At 37.3% G+C, this 26,471-nt stretch overlaps 2 protein-coding genes across 2 annotated transcripts in view; one reads left to right on the top strand and one right to left on the bottom strand.

Moving 5' to 3' along the window:
* Positions 1–351, bottom strand: part of LOC109083375 (alpha-1,6-mannosylglycoprotein 6-beta-N-acetylglucosaminyltransferase A-like) — an 11,203-nt gene extending 10,852 nt beyond the window's left edge. The window contains exon 1 of the mRNA XM_042712300.1: positions 319–351. Within this exon, the coding sequence (XP_042568234.1) occupies positions 319–351 (33 nt within the window). The remainder of the gene's footprint in view (positions 1–318) is intronic.
* A 20,604-nt stretch (positions 352–20,955) lies between these two features.
* LOC122134958 lies at positions 20,956–26,166 on the top strand. The gene is made up of 5 exons (XM_042712299.1): positions 20,956–21,202; positions 21,942–22,136; positions 22,220–22,288; positions 25,826–25,980; positions 26,074–26,166. Exons 1-5 carry the CDS (start codon positions 21,046–21,048, stop codon positions 26,164–26,166), a joined length of 669 nt encoding a protein of 222 aa, XP_042568233.1. The 5' UTR covers positions 20,956–21,045.
* Positions 26,167–26,471: the final 305 nt, after the last annotated feature.

Raw genomic sequence — 26,471 nt, 5'->3', positions numbered from 1 at the left:
AAAGGATCAACTGCATTTAAAATGCTAGAAAAGAAGGAGTCCATAGTTTCTGTTACATCATCAAGTTGTTCTGAGGTTTTGGATATGCAAAGGAATTGGAATACATCAGGAAGATTACTTACAAAGCAGTCTTTTGTGGTAGAAGTGATGGTTCTACCATACTTGTAACAAGAAGTAGAATTTACAGTTTTAGCTATATGAAGTTTGCACAAAACGAAATAATGATCTGAGATATTGTCACAGAACTATTTGTTCACACGTCAAGAATAAATTCTCACTTAAATATGTGTGAGTTTTTGAGAACAGGATTGTGGTTACCGTGGGTGAGGTGGAAAGATTTTGCAATGGCATGACTGAGCACACAACAAAAAAAGAAACTTTACATTACATGAGAAATAAAGGGGGAAAATCAATCCTATTTTTAATTACACACACAAAATGGCCAGTTATCAACACTGGATTTTGGAGGGTTTTGCATTCCCACGCTTTCTACAGACTCTGAAAAGATTTTGTTGAGAATAAAAGTATTGTTGTTACAATGTAGTTTATACTTGCTTTGTGAACTTTTTTTCCCCTCCAGTCATGACCCACTGTTTGTTTGTTTCTCTTCATTTTAACCAGATTTGCTCTCAGTGTTTTGACATCTTTTGTTGTATGACCTTTTGTTTAATGGTCAATTAATGGCATCTTAAACTAATTTTTTTAATGGTCAAAAGTTAATGCATCTTCTCTACTTGTGAAAACAATCCTTTGTACAGTTTTATTTTAGTTTTTGAACATTATGCTATCAAAAAATCAACCAGTCACTGGCCAACTTCAGACTTATGGTGAATAAATAGCAGAAATCTTAAAATGAACTGCTCTCTGTGTGAGAAAACAATCTTGCACCATCTATTTTTATTGTATATTTTGGACATACTCTTAAAGATAATGGTTCTTCAATGGAATTAATGGTTCCACAAAGAACTTATAACATATATAGAACCTTTACATCACATAAAAAGCTTCTTTATAGCGGAGGAAGGTTTTCTCTAAATATTCACTAAAAGGTTTTTTGGGGGAACCCAAAATGGTTCTTCTGTGGCAATGCTATTAAAACCCCCTTTTTAACCTTTATTTTTAAGGGTGTATAAACTTACAGCACTCCAAATTAAGACTACCTAAATCAATTTCATAAAAACTAATATAATATAAAACATGTTTTTAAAAATATTTGTGATATATTTTACAAGCAAATAAAAAACAAACCCTGACTCTAATGTTTAGATTTACATATTTGACAAGTTTCACTTAAACAGTTGTGTTTTTTTCCTTTCTTTTCTCATTTCTTTCACTTTCATTTTTTCCCTAGTGTTTGCATGACGTTGATTACAGAAAGGAGAAAAAAAGTACAACAGGTTCTTAGACGCCCACGAGCTGATATCGGTAACACTGTGGGCATCAAGAGAAGGTATTGAAGAGGAAGAACTGCGCGAATGGCCTCCACTTTAGCGGTTCCTTTGCTCCTGTCTGCGGTGTATTCACGGTAACAGTCGGTAAGTAAGTTTGTAATGAAAAAAAAAAAACTATTTAAACATGTTTTTCGTGGCGCCAAGAAACAAAATCATTCATTGTTTTCAAGCACTTAATTTAGAACTGTACTTTTTAAAATGAGTGTTCATGTTATAAAGTCAATTCTCTTGATTATCGTTGAATTTATCATAACCAATCACCATGGTCTTGTGAAATGTGTTGCGATTTTCTACTGTTCTTTTTAGGTTTTGGTGATGACTGTAGGGGCTACTTCACCAGAAATAACGAGTACAAGGCCTTCGATTGACTGCGGGTGGGGGAGTTTGGGGAGCACCTGCTGTAAGCACCTGTGATAACAGATTCTTGCTGCTTCTATAGTGATCCGATGTTATCCGAGGCTAAGCAAAAACCTGTGCACTATGTAAGGATTTTTAAGCTTTTTCTTTCTTAATACAATTGTCCGTTAGACCCAAAATTAATTCCAAAATTCAGTAATTCCAAACCACAAAATTGAATCTTAAAAATATAAAAAATTTTAAATATATATTTGGATCAGTTAATGCTTTAATTTCCCCTCACTATTCATATAGCATTAATTTCTACTGATAATTATGTGAAATTAGCAGCGTTGGGAAGGTTACTTTGGAAATGTAATAGGTTACAGATTACAAGTTACCATATTTAAAATGTAATAAGTAGTGTAACGGTTCACTACTTTATTAAAGTAAATGTAACCATACATTTGATTACTTATTTACTTCCTTATCAAAATTTATTATGTAACGGTACATACAAGGTGTCACTTTCAAAATGCCTGTAAGACTTGAATTAAGTCTCTGAATAAATAAGTGATTATGTGCATCTTTATTTTAAGTGAGCTACACTACGCCGAGTATGTACATTATCACAAAAAAGAACCCTTTCTAGCCTGGCTGGCTGCCACAAAAGTAACTGAAATTAGTAAATGAACTATCATGATCTGAGTAGAAATATTTGACACCGCAAAGCTTCCATGAAGAAAGCAGTTACAACGCAGCAGGCTAGTTCAAGTTAGCAGGAACATTTAAGGGTATAACGGTGCAGTCATTAATTACAATAAACATTTCACACCACATAAATAATGAAGTTGTTAGTTATCTTATAATCCATTACAGTGTACCTAAAACAAAAATGCAGAAGCTGCTTGTATGAAACAAGAGAGCGAAAGTCCAATGCATTCCAGGTAAACAGAAATAAGAAATTGTACACAAAATATTGAATTGAGTTTTCTATATTTTACTAGCTAACCAAAACGCAAAGCTTCCACCAAGAAAAACTGTTCCTAGCAAGCATACAGCACCGATATAAATCTGTGTTATTAGCTTTTACTAGTTGTTATAGAGGAATAACATACCTTGGAATGTCACAAATGTCACAGAGCCCTGTAATAATTTAAAGCACAGCCACCACACAAATAAGACTTAACACTTCTTATTACTTCTAACTTACTGAAATCTGATTTAAACTTCTTCTTCTTCTGAGACTACATTTTAAACTGTATCTCCTCCTAGACTGGAGACTTTCAAGCTAGAACCACCAACACCTCGGGTCAGATACCCTCCCCCAGGGACTGGTCTGGACTTGTGTTGCTATATCTATTTTCTAACCAATCCGGCTTACGTATTCATACAAACCAGACTATCAAAACCACCTAAAATCCCATAGACTTCATCATTGAGGGGGTTGAAAACTTTTATGACACACAGACTTATGGTGTATTTAACCTGTATACTGCCAGAGCAAAAGCTTAAAAACTCCCTACTGAAAAAGACAACTAAAATAGACTAACTGTTCACGATGGTCTCGAGGATTTTTAGCTGTTTTTTTTACTGAATCAATGGTTTAGCTGGATTAGCATAGACAAATGCGTAAACACATGTTAATAACTTGCTAATAAGGCTAGAAACCGCTTTTTTTTTTTTTTGTTTTTTTTTTTTTTTACAGTTTGCTTGCCCAATTAAATCTCTTTATAGTGTTGTTCCAGTTTTTTAAATTAGTGAAACCAGTTTTAAAATTAAACAATAAAAACGGGTTATTAAAATGTGTAACATGCGATTTAACAAAAAAAACTGTATGACTGGAATACACTAAACATAATCTGTTTTAAAAGATTTTTAAATGACGATTTAAAAAAATTAACCGTAAAATAAGTTTTTTTTAATAAACTGCTGGCCTCTTTCAACACATGAATAACAGCTGTGTCAATTCTGACACCCACTTAGCTTGTCACAGATTATCAGAGATCTGGGTTAAAAACGGACCATGAAAGTTGAAAGTTAATTATAATCACTTATAATCTGTACTGATAGTTGCAATGTCAAGTCGTCACCTTTATTTATATAGCGCTTTAACAATACAGACTGTGACAAAGCCAACTGAACAGCATTAAATAGGAAAATAGTGTCAATACAAAAAAAAGGCATTTCATCATTGAATTAATGTAAACATCCAGCTCATTTTAGTTTAGATCTGTACAATTAAGTCAACATAGCGGGAAAAATTGGGGTCCCAACTAAGAAAGAGAGGCGACAGCGGAAGGGGAACCAAATAGGGAGAAAAAAAACCTTGGGAGAAACTAGGCTCAGTCGGGGCCAGTTCCCTCTGGCCGACAAAACCAGCAGTTCAAATTCCAGGCGAGCAAAGTCAGTTTTGGGAGAAAAATCGTTGTTTGTGGTCTTGTCCTGGGGCCACAGGATTTAAGGTTTTTACGGGGGATCTGTTTGGGGGCTTAGTTGCCCTGGTCCCGCTGACTTTCAGGGTGTAAAGGTCCTTTCTGGGTGTGATCCCACCGGGCGGGATACGTACTGGTCGGGTGGCTCCATGAACATCTGATCTGATACAGCTGGATCTGGGGCTACAGGGACATCGGGAATAAGCGAGAGAAGACTTAATTAGGTAGATGCATTCTTTAATGGATGTAGACAAGTTAAACGGGATTATGGGAATTGTTCCTGGTCCGTTTTTTTTAATTAATGCAGCCTAAAATCCTTAACGGATTTGAGTATAGAAATGTGTTAGTGTGTTATGTGAAGCCAGGTTAAAGAGATGTGTCTTTACATCTAGATTTAAACTGACGAGTGTGTCTGCTCCAGACAAGGGTTAGGTAGGTTATTCCCAAAGTTTAGGCACTAAATAGGAAAAGGATCTGCCGCCCGCAAGTGATTTTGATATTCTAGGTATCATAAAATATGCCAGGTTTTGAGAAACACAGCGGGACGTGAGAGGACTATAACTGTAACAAGCGCTCGTTCCAATACTGAGGTGACTAAAACCATTTTTCCCCAAGGGCCTTTATAAAGCAAAGGTTTTTAAAAAACTTACACCAATATGAAGTCAAACAGGGAGCTATCAAAATAAAGTGTAACCAATCCTGAGACATGACTACTTGCTCCACTGACTAACAACAATGTTTTTTTTTTTCTTAGTAGCCATCTTTGTCATATCATACTTTTTTCACATGGGTTTCTTTATAAGCTTATCCTTACATACTAAAGGTAGGTTTTTAATGAGAAACAAACACATACTAATAAAGTATTGGATTTCCTTAAGGTGTTCAGTGAGGCGTTATGCAGGGTATATAAAGGTAGAAAATATGGAAGTTGTTAATACCTGCTTAAATGCAGTGCAGCGATGGTTCTGTCTTATAGCAATTCTTTTAATGGCCAGAGTGTTGGTTTGGGGACTCATACATAGGCAATAGTTCCAAAATTCCCATCAGTAGAAAGGATATTCTTTAGGCTTACTAGTTGTACAAAAACTGTAATCCACACCAAAATATGGAACAAGTTAATAAAAAATTAGAATACCATATGTTATAGTCTCTTAGGCCTTGTGTGCATTAGGCCTATAATTTTGTAAAATTAAGTTCAAAATTAAGTAAACGTAAAATGACTTAAACAACCGCACCTCTGCAATGAATTGCAAAAAAACAAAGAAGCAAGCAGATCCACTGCAAACAAAAATATTGTTACAGTTCTTTGTTCAGAACCACGATTTGCCATAGCAATCATTTTTAAAGCCATTCCAAAGGGGGGGGGGAAAAAACTCGGCAAGGTTGAAGTGCACTAAGGAGATCAGGAAGAAGCGTGCCTGTTGTGCAAGGAGATAGGTCTAACCACTATTGGCAGGGACTGTGAAGAGGAAGCAACCACGTTTGCACATCGGTAACGTTCAAAAAGTTTGACCAAAAAAAAAAAGTATTATATATCTATATGATATTTTAGGTTAGGTGGAAGTATTCTTTGTTCTCAAAAGTAATGTCAGTAAAATTAGTGCTAATTGATATACAAAGCTGAAATGTTGTGGAGGGAAATAGTAACTACTATTGTTTACTACTAAATGGTCACATTGTAAGGTGTTAACAAAAAAAAACTACGACGACTTAATTTATTTCATAAAAGCTTAACTTTACAGCAATCTAAACCCATCGTGATTTCACAACAAGATCACAGGGATTTAGTTTATTTTTGGTCGGTAATTAATGTGGAAAGTTTTATTTTCTCCATTTAGTTTGTTGCCCAAAGTAAATAATGCACATCAGTGTAACCTAAGTAATGTTATACCAAGGCATTTGCGCAACTTCTGTCTGTTTTTCCCCCCTCAGTTATTTGATTGCAGAAATTGGAATATTAGCTACCTTGAAACTCTTACCAGGAGCATGTCAGGCGTTCTTCAGGCTCAAAAATTTATCCCATTACCTTGAAGGAGTATGCAATTATGGGCAAGTGTTCTAAAAACGTTTCACCTGTACTAAATGTGATGTGGCACTAGCTTTGAAAAACCAGTTAAAGGGTATGTAAATACACCAAACAATGGCAACACAAAAAGAAGGCCCATAGCGGAATATGCCTGTTGTATAGTTGGGTGTCAAAGGAAAGAGGTTAAGTGCCACAACATTAACAGTCTTCGATATTATTTATTCTTGTCAACTTAATGGTTTAGGTGTTTTTCACTTTTCATTTGGTTGTGTGTGTACTGTAGTTATCCACTGGACAGCTGGACACTTTATTGATTGCTGTGGGACAGATCCCTTGGGAAAGATTGGGTCAACAAAGTCGCCTTGGTGATGCCCGTCTAATAATGTTTGTGACATTAACTACGCCTCAACATTAAACTACTCCGCAGGGGAACATGGTGCAAATCTGGAGTTCATGCAGAGTAGGTATGGGCCCAAATTACCAGTTTCTAAGGGTAGACCGCGGTTTGAAAATTTTTCAGAAAACAATTTTCAAACCACTGAATATTTTCCCATTATACGTTCCTGCGGTATGCGCTGTTTTCCATGTCTCCTCAGAGATTTGAAGAGTAAGGAATCCTTCAGGCTGAGTGCAGTGTATGAGAGCAAACACTGGACCCATCATCCTACTGTTGGTGCCGATCAATTGCGAGCGGTCAGTCACTGTGTGTAGGGATGGCCTTGGGTACACTTCACATGTTAGAGTTCGCTTTCCGTCTCATGATGCACAGACGCGTCTGCACAGCTTTCAAAATTATACGCAAGCGCAGATGAGCGCGGAGGGATGTGCGGACACGATGCGCAGTACCATGGGTGCATGGCTATCCGCGACCCCCTCTTGATGATGAAATTAACGATGGATGCCCAACGGGCTGCACAATGGCCGATAGTGAGGACTATGGCATTTACGCGATCGGCAACCTTTTTTTTTGCCCTTGTATATTGAAACTCTGGGTTTATGGACTTGCACAAACTGTCGGTGCAAATGCATATCATTTCCAAACAGATAAATTTATTGTCAAAATTATTGAAGTTCTGTTACCGCCGCGGGGGGGTAATATCATTCAACGGATGGCGCCCTGGTGTATTTAGGCTGCAAATCAGGTCGCTCCCATTTAGATTGTGTTCTTTATTTACTTTTGATACTTTTCTTTTGCTCTCGGCTCTTTTTACACATATATTCCTCCGCACTAATCACTTACGAACACAAGGAACACTTTTTGGACAGGGGTTGGACAGGCCGCTTCGGTGCGCCGCGTTCACGGGGGGGGGGGGGGGCAGGATCCAGACTTTATCCTCCAACCCATCGTGGCACATCTGAAGATTCTCCGGAATGCCGAGATGAACAATGGTCCACTTGAAATAATTCAACTGCGAGAGCGACGGATCCGAAAACACGGCGGGAAACGCACTGGGGATTTCGGCAACAGACATGATGAAAAGAGCACACAGCCCTCCTCTCCGGAGCATCCTGCTAGCCAATATCCAATCTCTGGAGGAGATAAGATGGACGATCCGTTAGAGCCAGCGAAAGTTTCCAACGGGATCATAAACGGCTTAGTAACATCCTAATTGCCCGTTTTTTGTCTGAAAACATGGGCAGCACAACCTCGGTCTCCGGACCACCGCTGTAAGCAGCCGTCTGCTAACGTTCTCTGTTTTATGGATGATGGACAGAACAAGCCGAGGCCGGTAAATCCAAAGGTGGAGGAGTGTGTTTCTGATTAACAAGAAATGGTGTGTCCCGGCCAGAAGGAATCAATCTCCCAATCGGTCACACTCTGCTGCTCGGCCTCCTCTGAACATGAGCCATTATCCACCTCTTGGGCGTGTTGTCTGCCACCATTCTATCTGACCCTGGAGGTTCCATCAATCATTGTACTGCTGTCTTTACTTCCCACCACAAGGGCAGACACAAGCTTGGCTTTATCTAAGCTTCACGATGTGCTCAGTGGTTACATTAACATAGAAAAGAATGTCTTATCATCGTGGCGGGGGATTTTAACAAAGCCAACCTTAGGCAGGTGTATGCCGAACTTCTATCAACATGTATCCTGTCCAAACCCAGAGGACTGAATACACTGGATCATTGCTACTGTCAGTTTAAGACTGCCTTACAAAGCTCATATCCACTTCCAGCTTTTGGCAAATTGGACCATGCCCCCCATTTTCTCATACACCAGAATATAAACAAAGGTTCGTTCAAGGACCCCCGGTGCAGAGGGTAGTGACGCATGGTCTGCCCACTCTGAAGCCAATGCTACAGGCAGCTCTTTGATGACTGTAGATGGGGACATGCTCCGAATGCGAGTTCCTCTGACGTCAGCTAGTTCACGGGATGTAGCATTAAGCTTTTGTTAAACATGCTAACTCGAATCCAAGCAATGGATACAGATAACTATAAGGACCTCTTTTGGACAAATCAGAAACTGTTGCTCTGTGTGACAGAACAATCCGTGATGCAGTCATTTCTGTAAGAATTAAGAACGTCTCAGACACTTTGATCCTCATGAGACCTCAAAAAGACACACAGGCATTAAACATATAGGACATCTGTTCCCACACATTTCCACTGAGTGGATGGTGCAGGAAACACCTCTCTCACATATTTTATCAGTTCCTTCTCATCCCCTTTCCTTACCCATCCTCCCTCCACTTTGGGTTCACCTCAGAATGGTCAATAGTATAATATTCTATATTAATGCAAGTGATCGTATTACAGTCAAGTTTGGGTGGGTCATTTGAACTGTCTCAGGGTGACTGGTACAATGGTCTCAAGCTTACAAAGTAGGACTACAAAGATAATACAGATCTAATGAGTTAAGAGATATTTTGATTACTGTAATGGGGAGTGCCCTTTCCCTCCCAGGGTCCTCCATGTAATATTATTACCTTCTGTTCCCATTGAGTTTGTAAACCCACTCAGGTCTTTGGGACCTGATTTTCATGCAAATTACCAATGTTAGTTTCTGTCTCCAGGACATCTGGGGGGGATGTTTGGTCTTGGTCTGAGGTATTTTAAAGGATTGCAGCAAAAGGATCAGGGCCTTCTGTAGCCAGAATGATCCCACGGTTATCATGTGTATTCACACACTGTCATACTGTATATTTTTCTACAAAAAGTCAGGTATGCATCTTTTACTCTTAGATTCCTCATCTTTGAGAATTATTTGATGTCTTGTATTGATTGATATCTCTGAAATTGGCTATGTAATTGCCATAATACATTTGCCTGACTGTTAATAAATTGTTACATTTGATCTATTCTTGTTTTACCCGCGCTGTAATTATTGACTCTAGTAGATTACGTTAAGTCAGTAATACCACAAATCTATCCTCAGGTTAGTAATGGACTAAAAACTCAGTTTGTGGAACAATCAGGGCACGTTGACTGAAGTTTTAGGAGCTCCGACTAACACCATTGGCATGTGCATCACTTAGAACTGTAGAGGCTAAAAATGGGTTTTCCGTTCCGTTCAGAACACAGGGTTGTTAGATCAGTCCCTGAATAGGGTGAGCCTCAAACCTCTGATTATTGTGATATTATTCTAACTTAGTGTACGTGGGAAACCACGGCATGATTATGTAAAGTTAACCATTAGAGGAAGTTAAATTGATCGAGCTTGGTTCTATGGTAATGGTCATGACCTCTGGATTAGATATAGTCTTACTTTTATTTAAGTGTGTACAGATCTATGTGGTCTGAAGAACATACTTTTAGAAATAAGCGAGCATGGTGCGGCGTCTAAAAGTATGTCAATTGCCTCTGTCTAAGACCAAGACTGACAATTTTGTGATTAAGAGATCGTATTCCCCCGATTTGTGGCGAGACTTAAAAACTGTTCTTTAGAGATTCGGCTAACACTTGGTATTAGTTCAAGTTTACTTGGATTGTAAGGGGCTTATAGGGAATTTTCTCCGTTTAGGTCAACTGGATGTTGTTCGGCCAACCTAAATAGGTGGTGAGGTGCCCTAACCTCTGTTTATTGTAATAACTACTCCTCTAGCTAAGTTAACATGGGAAACCATATGGCTGACCCAAATTTCCAAAACTACTATTCAGGGAAAGTAATGTTGGTCGACTTATACCTAGTCAGTAGTACATGACCCTTCTGACTAGGAAATAATGTTGCTTTATTCAAGTGGTGTACAAATTCTATGGGGGCTAATTAAACAGTACTATTAGAATGAAGCAACGCATAGGAAGCGGCCGTCTAAAAGTATTAGCCAATTACCTCTGTCTAATAACCCATGACTGACGAGAATGTTACCCGTAAGATACTCTAAGGCAAAAGCGATCCTCTTTTAGCAACATGAGAACCCGAATGAATGAGTAACAATAATATGAGACGGAATAAATTGAATAATCAAATCTCAGAATAATAATAATTAGAGACAGGCAAAAACAACCAATTTGCCTTTCAAACCTAAAATTTGAGGTCATATTAAAATGGAGTCAGATTAGATACTAAAATGGAGTCAGATCTGAGTTGAACCTAAATTGAATAACTCCCGCGCTGTAAAGACCAAACACGCAGGAATCCTTCAGACCAGCAACCGGATACCTTCCTTGGACCGTGTGCGTGGACTTACACAGTAAACAAACTGCTGCATACAATGCCGGGCTCTTGGTCGGGGAGCATGAGTGAGTACAAAACATTGTGCTAATGATCCTCCGACGCGCAGTAAGAGCCACCAAACACCGATACAGGGAACGCATAGAGGTCAACATTTCCAGCTAAATTGACTCCCGACGCATGTAGCAAGGACAAAGAACCAAACCATCTGTGCCTTTGGAAACAAATCCTCTGCAGACCCATCGCTGACTGACGAGTTAAACTATTCTTTACTACGGCCCCTCTTTGAATGCAACCGAGGCAAACGCAAGTCTGCCGATCAGTGGTCAGGAAGCAGCAGTCAGAGCAGCAATAATCATGTAATTCACCGGTGTCTGAGGACGAGGTTCAGAGGGCCCTAAAGCAAAGTGAACGTAAGAAAAGCAGCAGGTCCTGATGGGGATTTCTGGCCATGTTTCTGAGGTCCTGTGCTGATCGCTGGTTTGTTTAGATCTATTTTTAATGAGTCCCTTGGCTACCTCTGTGGGATCCCACCTCCTTCAAAAAATCTGTCATCATCTCTGTGCCTAAGAACAATAACGCCTCTTGCCTGAATGACAATTGTCCCGGTGTTGCCCTCACGTCAACAGTCATGAAGGTCTTTGAGAAACTTCATTTGTTCCTCCATCCCTGATTTTTTTTTGAACCCTCTTTAGCTGTTTGCCTATGACCCCAATAGATTCCACTGAAGATGCCATCTCTCACATCCTGCCACTCTTCTCAGTTCACACACTTGACAGCAGCATTTGGAGCTATGTAAGACTACTATTCATCGACTATAGCTCAGATTTCAATACTATAGTCCCCCATCAAGCTCAGCTGCTTAAACTCATGGACCTCGGCCTGAATCCTTCAATATGCAACTGGATTCTTGATTTCCTCACCGGCAGACCTCAAGTGGTGAAAGTAGGGCCAGTACACACCTCCAACTCCTTCAACACCCTGAACGTAGGAGCCCCACAGGGCTGTGTCCTGAGTCCCTGCTCTACTCTCTCTTACACACATGACTGCGTGTCTTCCCACAGACCACAGCTGATGATACTGTGGTTCTGGGCCTCTTTGTATTCAGGGGCCATAGAAAGTGTATTGACTCAGTCTATCTCAGTGTGGTATGGGTAACAGCTCCAGTCAGGACTGCAAAGCCCTGCAGAGAGTTGTGCGCTTAGCTGAGCGCATCTCAGGGTCTGCTCTCCCCTCTCTGCAGGACATCTACCTCAAAACGCTTGCAAAAGCAGAGCTTGTAAAAAATCATTAAGGACACAAATCACGCTGGTAAACTCTTTTTCATTTTGCTGCCATCTGGTAAGCGCTTTCGGTAGCCTGATGGCAAAAACTGAGAGACTTAGGAGGAGTTTCTTCCTTCCCCCCAGGCCATCAGGCTCCTAAACTCAAACTAAGTCTCTTAACCTCTACATGACTTCACTTAATTATCAGTAAGATTACTGAATATACTGACATTGACACTTGCACACAGTAATTTTTATTTTTATTATTTTACTTTATTACCTCTATTGCTGCTATGTAAATACCCTGTACAACCTGTTCGCACATTCTCCTGTTGTACATTCCTGCTCATCTTAATATTTAAGTCTACAGTATACTGTCCTGCATTTTTATTTTATAAGCATTTTATTTTATTCTTATTTTTTTTATCCTACTTTTTCCATACCATAATTTTTTTATATAATTTTCTTGTGTTTTTGTATTCTTTAATAATTGCACAGTCCATGGAGCAGACCTGACTTACATTTCACTGCTGGTCATATGCTCTCCATATAGCCATGTCAGTGACAAATAAAAATCTTGAATCTTTGAATCTTGAGTCTTAACACAGGCCAGAGATGCTGAAGACAGACGCACAGAGAAAAAATACTGTAGCAGGCAGATCACTCACTGTTCATGATGCACAAACTATTGGAAGAAAATCCTCAATATTGATTGGGGGGTTTATATGAATGTGTTTCTGAGGGGAGCTGACTGTCTTCTGAAAAGTTTACATGGTATTTATTTTTCATGTCGTCTCTGTATAATGTTAGTTCGTTTCAGCGCAGCGCAGCTCTGTATGTGGTCTGTATCTGGTGTTCCAGAGGCGCTTCTGCTGTTTGTTTCATTCAGGCATGAACATTCTGTTTTTGTTTCAAATTGGGTTATTATTAAATCATATTATGTGTATGATTATTATTATATAACTAAACGATATAATTGATTTGTATATGAATTATATAACTAAAATTAAATAACTGTAATTAATTACAGATTTTAGGTTAAATAAAGATGTCAGTCTTAATTTTTTTATTTTTAGGAAACAAATCAAAGGAAATATAAACTAATTCTACTGTTTCTAATTTTGCTCAAAAACAAAATATATTGTGTGCAGCGGAAACATTTTTTTTTTTTTTACCCAGGTCATTTAAAAAAAACACATTTCAGAGCTGTAACAACAATACCGTGGTATCATAGGTTATCATACCGTCAAAATTTCATATACCAGCCCCCTGCCTAATGCAGAGGTAAGACTTGGAAGTGTATGTCCTGTAAAATAAAAGGTGTATGTATATATATATATATATATGCGACCCATAGATGGATAGATCGGAGATAAATTGTTCATTTAGGAATCAACTCTTTACATGAATTGACATTATGAAAATTGTTTGTAGCACTATATTGAGATGTATTTCTGTCTTCACAGGGGTCTTTTCAAGATAAATCTGGACGGGGACCAAGGTGGAGAAGAAACAATCTAAAAAACAGCAGTCTGTTAATTCCAAGGTTCTTTTCATTGATTTCAAATATTGCAAACTTTGAATGAAGAGAGTAGAATTGAAAGCTTCTTGCATTGCCAATGTCTTCTCTTTCATACACAGTTTAAGTGTGTTCCAATTTCTTTGTATACCATTCTGTAATGTTTAAACTGTTTATTCTGCTGGTATTATTTCTTGGGAGGGTAAGTGGGTGGTGGATAAGTGAGTGAGCAGTATCCTGAGTGGTGTTTCCCATGGTAAAAACTGTACATGGAAAAATTGGTAAGTGTCAAAAAATTAACCAGTGGATAACAATGTTGCTAAGCTAACGATTTTTGTTGTAGTTAAATGCTGACCAAATGTGTTATTTGCAAAAAACAATAAATAAATAAATAAATAAATAATGATAAATGGTTTTGCTTTTTTATCAAAGGAATTTTTTTTTGCAGTTTAACCTAAATATACAAAAATATATTTTACTTTTACAGTAAGTTTATCTACATGTTAGATTTACAGTGTTTTTTTATAATAACATCAGTAATTATCTGTAATTACGCTATTTTATCATTCTTTAAAGATAATTATTCTATTTTAAAGGTGTATTACTGTATTCTGACAATTGTTATATGTTAAAAGTAAAAGATTTCATGGAATTATAAAAAGATTCCATGTATAATTACAGGAATAACCTGTAATTATGGAATGAGAAATTACTGTTTTTTTAAAGGTTTATCTACATTTTCTTTCTGACAGTTTTTTTTTTCTGTTTTTTAACAGACATTTTCTGGCGCCCCTGCTGCCAGAAACTTATAGTTTAAAAAAAAAAAAAAAAAAAAAATTTTACGTGTGGTTTTAAAGTGGTTTTGGCCACTGTCACGCTGGTCTTAGCTGTTGTTTAGCTGAGTGTTTTTACTGAATCAACTGGTTTTAAACTGGATTAGCATAGAAACATGCTAACAACATGCTAGTAACTTGCTAATCAGGCTAGAAACATGCTTTTAAACATGGTTTTTAAAGTGGTTTTGGCCACTGTCATGCTGGTCTTAGCTGGTTTTTTTACCCATGTTTTTTTTTACTGAATCAACTGGTTTTAGCTGGATTAACATAGAAACATACTAACAACATGCTAGCAACTTGCTAATCAGGCTAGAAACATGCTTTCAGTGACATGGTTTTAAAGTGGTTTTGGCCACTGTCATGCTGGTCTTAGCTGGTTTTTACATGTTTTTTTTACTGATCCAACAGGTTTTAGCTGGTTTTAACTAGATTAGCATAGAAACATGCTAACAACATGCTAGTAACTTGCTAATCAGGCTAGAAACATGCTTTTAACATGGTTTTAAAGTGGGTTTGGCCACTGTCATGCTGGTCTTAGCTTGGTTTTAGATTTTTTTTTTTTTTTTTTACTGAATAAACTGGTGATAGCTGGATTAGCATAGAAAAATGCTAACAACATGCTAGTAATTTTGCTAATCATGCTAGAAACATGCTTTTTAACATGGTTTTAAAGTGGTTTTGGCCACTGTCACGCTGGTCTTAGCTGTTTTTTTTAGGCTGTTTTTTACTGAATCAAACTGGTTTTAGCTGGTCTTAGCTAGATTAGCATTGAAACATGGTAACAACATGCTAGTAACTTGCTAATTAGGCTAGAAACATGGCTTTTAAGATGGTTTTAAAATGGTTTTGGCCACTGTCACGCTGGTCTTAGCTTGTTTTTAGATTTTTTTTACTGAATCAACTGATTTTAGCTGGATTAGCATAGAAACATGTTAACAACATGCTAGTAACTTGCTAATCAGGCTAGAAACATGCTTTTAGCCACTGTCATTCTGATCTTAGCTGTTTTTTTTAGCAGTTTTTTACTGAATCGACTGGCTTTAAGTGGATTAGCATAGAAACATGCTAACAACATGCTAGTAACTTGCTAATCAGGCTAGAAACATGCTTTCAGTGTGGGTTTTAAAGTGGTTTTTGGCCAGTGTCCACACACCGGCCTTAGTTGGTTTTTAGCTGTGTTTTACTGAATCAACTGGTTTTAGCTGGATTAACATAGAAAAAAGATAACAACATGCTAGTAACTTGCTAATCAGGCTAGAAACATGCTTTTAACATGGTTTTAAAAGTGGTTTGGGCGACTGTCACGCTGGGTTTAAGCTTTTTTTTTTTTTTATTGAATCAACTGGTTTTGGCTGGATTAGCATAGAAACATGCTAACAACATGCTAGTAACTGCCTAATCAGTTTTAGAAAATATGCTTTTTAACATTGTTTAAAAGTGGTTTTGGCCACTGTCCACGCTGGTTTTAAACTGTTTTTTTTTTTTTTTTTTTTTATTGAATCAACTGGTTTTGGCTGGATTAGCATAGAAACATGCTAACAACATGCTAGTAACTTGCTAATCAGGCTAGAACCATGCTTTTAACATTGTTTAAAAGTGTTTTTGGCCAGTGTCACGCTGGTCTTAGCTGTTTTTTTTTTTTAGCTGTTTTTTAGGTGGTTTTTAACTGAATCAACTGGTTTTAGCTGGATTAGCATAGAAACATGCTAACAACATGCTAGTAACTTGCTAATCAGGCTAGAAACATGCTTTTTACATGGTTTAGGCCACTGTCACGCTAGTCTTAGCTTGTTTTTAGCTGCTTTTTTAGCTGCTTTTTAGCTGCTTTTTAGCTGCTTTTTACTGAATCAACTGGTTTTGGCTGGATTAGCATAGAAAAATGCTAACAACATGCTAGTTACTTTGCTAATCAGGCTAGAAACATGCTTTAAACATTGTTTAAAAGTGGTTTTTGGCCACTGTCACGCTGGTCTTAAGCTGTTCTGTTTTTTAAGTGGTTTTTACTGAATCAACTGGCTTTGACTGGATTAGCATAGAAACATACTAACAACATGCTAGTTACTTGCTAATCAGGCTAGAAACATGCTTTTAATATGGTTTTAAAATGTTTTTGGCCGTTGCGCTGGTCTTAGCTGGTTTTTAGCTGTTTTATTTTACTGAATCAACTGGTTTCAGCTGGTTTTAGCTAGATTAGCATAGAAGCATGCTTACAACATGCTAGTTACTTGCTAATCAGGCTAGACCCATGCTTTTAACATGGTTTTAAAATGATTTTGGCCACTGTCACACTGGTCTTAGCTGTTTTTTACTGAATCAACTGGCTTTGACTGGATTAGCATAGAAACATACTAACAACATGCTAGCAACTTGCTAATCAGGCTAGAAACATGCTTTCAGTGTGGTTTTGAAGTGGTTTTGGCCACTGTCATGCTGGCCTTAGCTGGTTTTTACATGTTTTTTTTTACTGAACCCAACTGGTTTTAAAGCTGGATTACCATAGAAACAAGATAACAACATGCTAGTGACTTGCTAATCAGGCTAGAAACATGCTTTTAACATGGTTTTAAAGTGGTTTTGGTCATTGTCATGCTGGTCTTAGCTGATTTTTTATTTTTTTTTACTGAATCAACTGGTTTTAGCTGGTTTTAGCTGGATTAGCATAGAAACATGCTAACACATGTCAGTTACTTGCTAATCATACTATCAACATGCTATTCACTTGCTTATCATGCTATAAACATGCTAGTCACTTGTTAATCATGGTGTTAACAACATGGTAACGATATGCTTGTCACTTGCTAATATTGTTAACAACATGCTAGAAACTTGTTAACGAAATGCTAGTCACTTGCTAATCATGCTAACAACATGCTAGTGACTTGTTAGTCATGCTAACAACTTGCTAGTAATGCTAACAACATGCTAGTCACTTGCTAATTATGCTAACAACATGTTAGAAAAATGCTAGTCACTTGTTAATCATGCTAATGACATGCTAAGTCACTTTGCTAATAATGTTAACAACATGCTAGTGACATGCTAGTCACTTTTGCTAATCGTGCTAACAACATGCTACTCACTTGCTAATCATGCCAGAACCATGCTAGTCACTTTGCTAATATTGCTAACAACATGCTAGTGACATGCTAGTCACTTTTGCTAATTGTGCTTATAACATGCTAATCACTTGCTTATCATGCTAGTGACATGTTAGTCACTTGCTAATCATGCTGGAAATATGCTATTGACATGCTAGTCACTTGCTTATGCTGGAAACATGCTAGCAACATGCTAGTCACTTTCTAATCATGCTGGAAACATGCTACAGACATGCTAGTAACTTGTTAATCATGCTAATGACATGCTAGTCACTTGCTATTCATGTTACCGAAATGCCAGCGACATGCTAATCATGCTGGAAACACATTAACGATATGATAGTGGTGTGTGGAGATTCAAAGAAATCCACGTGGTGACAGGGATTCTGAGAAGAAGTCCACGTAGTCAAATTAAATCCAAGTGGTGAGAGAGATTCTGAGAAGTCCACGTATTCAAGATGTATCTTACTCTGAAGCCACGTATTCAAAATGTGTTCAACTCATAATGATAAGTTTCATTTAAAATGTTAAAATTAATATTCCATGGTAATGATATGTCTCATATATATTAATAAGTTTCATTTATATATTCAAAGATGTTTTTGGTAAACTTTGTGGTATATTTCATATGTAATTTCAAGATATTTCTAACTGCGTAGTCAGTTGAGTCTGCTTTGCATAAGGAGTTGAACTGCACGTATTGTTCTTTTGTGCCAATATTTCTGAGAACTATCAGTATGATATTTTGAATCTAAAAAGAGGAAGAGGTCCAAAATCGAGACACTGACTAGATTATTTTTAAAGGTCATGTGTTATTAATTATAGTCCAGATGACAATTTATGTCTGGAACAAAGTAGTATAAGATAGAGATATGCACTCGGCAAATGAGGATAGGACTGACTCTCTGGTCTCTCTATCTTTTCAGCTCTCACTTCCTTTTTTTTTTTTCCTTTGGCTTCACTCGAAAACTCTTAGACTCAGAGTTAGAACTCTTACAGGTTTTAATTCAAATTCAGATACTTTGATATTTTAATACTTAATACTTTGGTACTTTTGATTTTAAACAGAATAATTATTTATGTTTTAATTACAAGTTTACTAATGTTTTGATTAATACTAGATGGTTCAATCCATCATAAATGGATTGTTATTAAAAATGTATTAACATTGGATTTGCATTTTCTATATTTGAAGGTTGTTATTAATATCAAGATTTTTATTTCCAAGTTATGATTTGTGGTTTCTGTTCTCTATATTCTTTTTAATAAATTTACATATTACACCTTGACCGTCTGACTTGGATTCGATTTTGCATCAGATAGTAACTTGCTAATCATGCTAGCGACATACTAGTCACTTGCTAATCATGCTAGCAAATACAATTTCTTATCTATCTGTCTATTTATCTATTTATTTTTCTGATAGGTTGTATTGCCTTCATTAAGCTTTTAAAACTACTTTAAACTTTCTAGCTAGGCTTTTTCAAGCCAACTTAAAGTTTGTGTACAAACTTTACTATCTAGTTTACTTTGAGATCTTTCTGAGTTTAAAGTTACAGATTTAATATCATAAGAAATAATTTATAAGCTATGATACTGGTTTTTAAATCAAATGTTTGCATGGTTATGTCAGGAAACACTGGCATATAAGAATGCCTTGGAAAAAAACAATAATCTTAAAAAAATAATCCATATGCATAAACCCAAATAGGAAATAAAACAGTTATCGAATAATCATGTGTCCTATTCTGTGTTCTAAACTCCTGAAACATTGCTGTCTCATATTTTAGAGCAGTCATTGCAATTTATGAAATAGGTCAATTAAATCTGTATATGGGTGTGGGTGGTGTGAAAAAAATTCAAATGTAACCCCCTTTGTAATCATTAACATTTTTCAAAAGTAACTAATTTAATTACACATTTTTCTGTCACTAACTGTAACTAATTACAATTACATTTAATTTGTAATTAAATTTCATGTAACAAGTTAATCCCAAACACTGGAAGTGTTTCAGACATGTAGCCTACAATCCAGTGATTTACACTTAAAGGGTTACTCCACCCAAAAATTAAAATTTTGTCATTAAACTTACCTTCATGTCGTTCCAAACCCGTAAAAACTCAGTCTTCGTCTTCGGAACACAATTTAAGATATTTTGGATGACAACCTGGAGGCTTGAGATTGTCCCATAGACTGCCAAGTAAATAACAGTGTCAAGGTCCATAAAAGGTATGAAAGTCGTTGTCAGAATACTCCATCTGTCATCAGACGTGCAATCTGGGTTATATGAAGTGACGGGAACACTTTCTGTAAGTGAAGAAAACAAAAATAATGACTTTATTTAATAATTGCTTTGTCAACGGTCTCCTCTCTGTCTCTCCATATCACCATGCTGTGTATACACTTCTGTGTCCTCCACGCCACAAGGATGCGCTATCTTCTTTCAAATCAAAGCTAAATACATGTAGAAACAGCGCATACTTGTGGTGCGGAGGACACAGAAGAGTATACACAGCATGGGTGATATGGAGTGACTTCCATACCTTTTATGGACCTTGACACTGTTATTTACTTGGCAGTCTATGGGACAGTCTCAAGCCTCCAGGTTTTCATCCAAAATATCTTAGTTTTTACAAGTTTGGAAAAACGATATGAAGGTAAGAGATTAATCACAAAAATTTAGATTTTTGGGTGGAGTAACCCTTTAAAATGTGTTTGTGTATATTGTGTTAGAGGATAAGTTCACCCCAAAAATGAAAATTAGCTTGTTTTACTCACCCTCGAAGCATCCTAGGTGTATGACTTTCTTCTTCCAGACGAATCCAGTCGGAGTTCTATTAAAAAGGAGTTATCCTGGCTATCCCAAGCTATATCATTGCAGTCAGCGGGTGTTGCAGTTGAACAGTCCACAAGTTGTCAAATATAACTCGCGCATTCATAATAAAACGTGCCGCAGACAGCTCCGGGGGATGAATAAAGGCCCCCTGTAGTGAATGCATGTGTTTTTGTAAGAAAAATAACCATATTTCAAACGTAATAAACACTTTTCTCTCACTGATTGGTACATTTTAAGCTTTTAACAGGCAAGGCAGGAGAGAAGTAGTATGATGCAACTTCTACATTTTTGAGGGAGTTAACGTGGTGGCCCAGGTAAAACAGGGCATGACCAAAGGAGTTAAAAAATGTAACAAATATTTTATACATATACACAATTTTTTTTTTTTTTTTTTTTTTGTGGATGTTTTTGATTTTGTGGCTGGTTTGAATCCTGATTTAATATTGAATGTTTTTAATAATCCAAACACAAAGCAAACCAGTGCGCTAACCAGTATGTTTTAATTAAACCAGAGTGGTTTCATTAAATTACTAAAAGGAAAAAAAAAATCATAAATGAAATGTTAATTAATAACATATTAATATAAATAAGATTTATAGATAAAATATACTAGAAGATGCTTTTTTAATGCTTGTTACTTCATGTTTTTATCTGTCCAACAACAGAAACATTGGTATTGCCATTGGCTTATCAGTTGTGGGGGTTGTGGTCTTCATCATCTTGTTCATCACCTGCTGCTGCTGCCCCTGCTGCTGTATCTATCGAATGTGCAGAAAACCCAGACGTAAGTGTTTTAGTGTTAAAGAAACACTTCACCAAAAACTGAAAATGTACTCCTCCTCAGGCTATTCAAGGTGTAGACGAGTTTGTTTCTTCATGTGAACATGATTTGGATAAATGTTTCATTTAATCACTTGCTCATCAGTGGATTCTTTGCAGTGAATGGGTGCCGTCAGAATGAGAGTCCAAACAGCTGATAAAAAACATCACAATAATCCGAAAGTAGTCTACACGACTCCAGTCCATCAATTAATGTCTTGTGAGGCTAAAAATGTGTTTATAAGAAACAAGTCAATCATTAAGACGCTTTATAACATTAAATTGTCACTTTTGAGACTTTGGACACAGGAGAAAGTGCTGTTATGGATTATTTTGTCCGGAAAGCGATGGTTTAAAGTAAAAAATGTCTTGATAGATTTGTTTCTTGGAAACATGTGGCTTATGGCTTCACAAGACATTAATTGATGGACTGGAGTGCTGTGGACTGCTTGTGGATTGTTGTGATGTTTTTATCAGCTGTTTGGACTCTCATTTTGACGGCACCCATTCACTGCAGAGGATCCACTGGTGATGTAATGCTAAATTTCTCCAAATAAACTCATCTACATTCTACATGATGAGTAAATGTTCAGCAAATGTTTATTTTTGGGTGAACTGTTCCATTAATGGGGATCATAAATAATTCAGGGGGATAACAAAATTTAATTATTAATTGATTTCTGTCTTGTTTTTTTTTTCCACAGCTGAGGTACAAACACATGTAACTACAGTCATGAATACACAATCCATTCAGATGCAGCCTGTAATGCAGGAAGTCCAGTACACACAATACCAACCAGTGCCAACTCAACCAAGTTACGGAGGTCAGCCTATGCAGACAGGACCATATCAGGAACAGTCAAATGCACCAGGACCCCCACCCTCATATGACATGGCCAGTAAGAACACCTAGTACTGGATAGACCGAGACCATGTAGTAGTCTTTCTGTGAAAAGTAAATAGTGTCTTTTACTGTTTCCAGTGAGTCCTGGATATCCCACTATTCAGGGTGCATATGACGGAGACCAGGCCATGTATGAGACATGCAGCGGTCGGCGCCCTGCCCAGCCGGATAAGCTTTCATAGACATCGAATCAGCCGGCCTACAGCCCCCGCCTACATGCAGCCACCAAACACCAGTTACTAAACCCGCAACCGTCTGTCAAATCACTCATTGCTGGATTGTGGAGTTTTGACGCACTTTCGCAAGGCAGTAAGAATGTTCCTAATTTCATGTGCATTATACAAGTCTATTTGATGTGCTAAGGTCAGGGTTATTACCGTTTTTAATTTTAGTTATTTTGTTTTTATTACTTTCAATTTCTTTCAGTTTAGTTTTCGCTTTGTGACACACAGGAAAAGTGAATTTTGAAATTGTAAATAAAACAAAGATTATTATAGAAAATTTTACATGAAAATACCATTTCAAATCTTTCTACAAGCTATTTTTTTTTAAATGATGTTTTAGTTTTTATTAGTGTTTTCTGCCTTCAGTATTATATTATTCTAGTATACACTGATAAACAATATAAAATTGAATGTACTAAAAAAAAACTAAAATCTAAAATATAACTTGACATTTTTATTTTAAATAATTTTTTTTTTAGTTAATATTCTTTAGTTACAGCTTATGTAATTCTGTTATTGAGTTTTCATATTAAGTTTCATTATGTAGACCACATATAGATGTTTAGTTTTTTCCCTACATTTCAAATGGAAGGAACTGTGATTCCGTTTAAAGAAAGTGTCAAGTTTTCCATTTTTGAGTTTTTTTTTTTTCCTTTGTTGGTCTAAAATGCAACCGCATTTAACGTAAGTGTCTTAATATTAAATTCTTGTTTATTGAACTGCAGTGTAAAATCAGTATTACATTTGTGTGATACTGATTAACTATATGAAATTAAATAAATATATACATTTCTACCCCCATATCTTGAATTTTCTGATCATTCTAAATGCATTTAAATAAACTTAATCATGCAGTGAAATAACACGCACTGGTGTAACTACTAGACTTCCTATTGCCTTAGCTAACTTTAGTTAACTAACATGGTAGTTCTCTCATGAGTCATCGATGTTAGCAAGACAAATTAACTATTTTTGTCTTTTGGATAATTAGCTGTAAATTCGAGGCACAGTTAGCTTAGTCTTTTGTTCTTCACCACTCACCTCCACAGCAAGACCAACACAACTGGAAAGGGAGGGAGGGCTTGACTTCTGTGGCTCTCTGTCTGTCTGTCTGTGACATGCCTATCAATGTGTGCTACACTGCTGTGCTGCAGAGATGCGGAGAAAGTCATCGAATCTTTACAGTTAATAAATCCGACCTGATATTTCGATTTTTTTATTTGTTTGACACACACGAACATATAAACATTCATTTATTTTAAAAAAAAAAAAAAACCTCCCCAAGAAAAAAGGGAACTTTCTCTTGAGGAAGAAAAACGGCAGGTGCTCAAGCCTCCTATGATGTGTGTGTGTGTGCTCATGCCTGGTTTGGACGGTCTTTGTATGATATGTTTGGTGAACTTGCAGCACTTGAATGTATATATGAGTCCCCCTACTGGTGAAATAAAAAAAGAAACAATCTCTAATGTTTGTATTGTTACTAATCATTCTAATAAGCGAATGTTTTCATAACAACATGAGACACATAAAATGATTAAAGTTACCAACGTTACTGATATTCAAAATGATAAGCAAGGGCTGCTTTGTTTACATTTCGTATATCTGCATTTATCTCGTATATCTTTGTTTCGGTTTCTCCTTTTGAATGATGTATACAGGTCCTTCTCAAAAAAATTAGCATATTGTGATAAAAGTTCATTATTTTCCATAATGTAATGATAAAAATTTAACTTTCATATATTTTTAGATTCATTGCACACCAACTGAAATATTTCAGGTCTTTTATTGTTTTAATACTGATGATTTTGGCATACAGTTCATGAAAACCCAAAATTCCTATCTCAAAAAATTAGCATATCATGAAAAAGGTTCTCTAAACGAGCTATTAACCTAATCATCTGAATCAACTAATTAACTCTAAACACCTGCAAAAGATTCCTGAGGCTTTTAAAAACTCCCAGCCTGGTTCATTACTCAAAACCGCAATCATGGGTAAGACTGCCGACCTGACTGCTGTCCAGAAGGCCATCATTGACACCCTCAAGTGAGAGGGTAAGACACAGAAAGAAATTTCTGAACGAATAGGCTGTTCCCAGAGTGCTGTATCAAGGCACCTCAGTGGGAAGTCTGTGGGAAGGAAAAAGTGTGGCAAAAAACGCTGCACAACGAGAAGAGGTGACCGGACCCTGAGGAAGATTGTGGAGAAGGACCGATTCCAGACCTTGGGGGACCTGCGGAAGCAGTGGACTGAGTCTGGAGTAGAAACATCCAGAGCCACCGTGCACAGGCGTGTGCTTTTGAACCAGAAACAGCGGCAGAAGCGCCTGACCTGGGCTACAGAAAAGCAGCACTGGACTGTTGCTCAGTGGTCCAAAGTACTTTTTTTTCGGATGAAAGCAAATTTTGCATGTCATTTCGGAAATCAAGGTGCCAGAGTCTGGAGGAAGACTGGGGAGAAGGAAATGCCAAAATGCCTGAAGTCCAGTGTCAAGTACCCACAGTCAGTGATGGTCTGGGGTGCCATGTCAGCTGCCGGTGTTGGTCCACTGTGTTTTATCAAGGGCAGGGTCAATGCAGCTAGCTATCAGGAGATTTTGGAGCACTTCATGCTTCCATCTTCTGAAAAGCTTTATGGAGATGAAGATTTCGTTTTTCAGCACGACCTGGCACCTGCTCACAGTGCCAAACACCACTGGTAAATGGTTTACTGACCATGGTATTACTGTGCTCAATTGGCCTGCCAACTCTCCTGACCTGAACCCCATAGAGAATCTGTGGGATATTGTGAAGAAAAAGTTGAGAGACGCAAGACCCAACACTCCTGGATGAGCTTAAGGCCGCTATCGAAGAATCCTGGCCTCCATAACACCTCAGCAGTGCCACAGGCTGATTGCCTCCATGCCATGCCGCATTGAAGCAGTCATTTCTGCAAAAGGATTCCCGACCAAGTATTGAGTGCATAACTGAACATAATTATTTGAGGGTTGACTTTTTTTGTATTAAAAACACTTTTCCTTTTATTGGTCGGATGAAATATGCTAATTTTTTGAGATAGGAATTTTGGTTTTCATGAGCCGTATGCCAAAATCATCAGTATTAAAACAATAAAAGACCTGAAATATTTCAGTTGGTGTGCAATGAATCTAAAATATATGAAAGTTTTTTTTTTATAATTTTTTTATGGTTAATTATGAACTTTTTCACAATATGCTAATTTTTTGAGAAGGACCTGTATATACTCTTAATAGCTGCTTATATGAACCTCTCGTTCCTCTCATGCATGCGCAGAACGCACGTGTTAGTTTGCCGTCGGGTGTGTTCCAGCGCAGCTTGTTGGTCCGACGCTGCCGACGGGAGGCGACAACACCGTCTGCATTCGTCGCCGCTAGTTCTATGAAGTCGGCCTTTACATGAGAGGATCAGTGTCCCTCGTCTACAACGAGAGGTGTGATCTTTTTAGGTGGATCGGAGGATAATGCTGATACCGATGAGTTCATATCGCTGACAGCTTCAAGTGTGCCACTTGCCTGGGCCATGCCCACGCTGACTCTGCGCTCACTGAGACAGACTGCTCTCGCTCTCACGCAGCACTTTGATCTGCTGATGTGTTTACACGTGAGGATCAGTGCCCCTCATCTAACGAGTGGTTTGATCTTTTTAGGTGGATTGGAGGAGAATGCGTAACTGATGATTCTTTATCATTGACAGTTTCAGATGTGGACCCGCCTGGGCCACGCCCACGCTGAGGCTGCACTCAGTGAGGAAGACTGCTCTCACTGCGAGAGCATGAGTGTCACGTAGCACTTTGGCGGCTCCCCTGGCCGATACCATAAAGCAGGGGTTTTCAAACTTTTTTGTCAGCCGAACCTCTTTGACGTAAATTATGTACTTGAAGTACCCCCTGAGATTTTAAGTAAATATTTAAATTTAATGACACATTTGCATGTTTAACTTTAAAAACATTTTTTAATGTTGAATGTTAATGTTTAATTTTTAAATGTATGTAGTATGTACCATAGCTATTGTTATTATTACACTCAACAAATTATAAATATTAATATTACATTAATTTACAATGTAATTAAATTTTTTATACAGGGTTTCCC

The sequence above is a fragment of the Cyprinus carpio genome, chromosome A22 (assembly GCF_018340385.1).
Source record: "Cyprinus carpio isolate SPL01 chromosome A22, ASM1834038v1, whole genome shotgun sequence".
Lineage (NCBI taxonomy): Eukaryota > Metazoa > Chordata > Actinopteri > Cypriniformes > Cyprinidae > Cyprinus > Cyprinus carpio.
The sequence above is the reverse complement of the archived record's forward strand: the minus strand, read 5'-3'. Positions and strand labels throughout refer to the sequence as shown.

Coding starts and splice junctions, on each gene's coding strand:
- LOC122134958 (XM_042712299.1), top strand. CDS start 21,046: ATGCTTGTTACTTCATGTTTTTATCTGTCCAACAACAGAAACATTGGT. Junction 21,203..21,941: donor AATGTGCAGAAAACCCAGAC/GTAAGTGTTTTA, acceptor TTTTTTCCACAG/CTGAGGTACAAACACATGTA. Junction 22,289..25,825: donor CATGTATGAGACATGCAGCG/GTCGGCGCCCTG, acceptor TGATCTTTTTAG/GTGGATCGGAGGATAATGCT.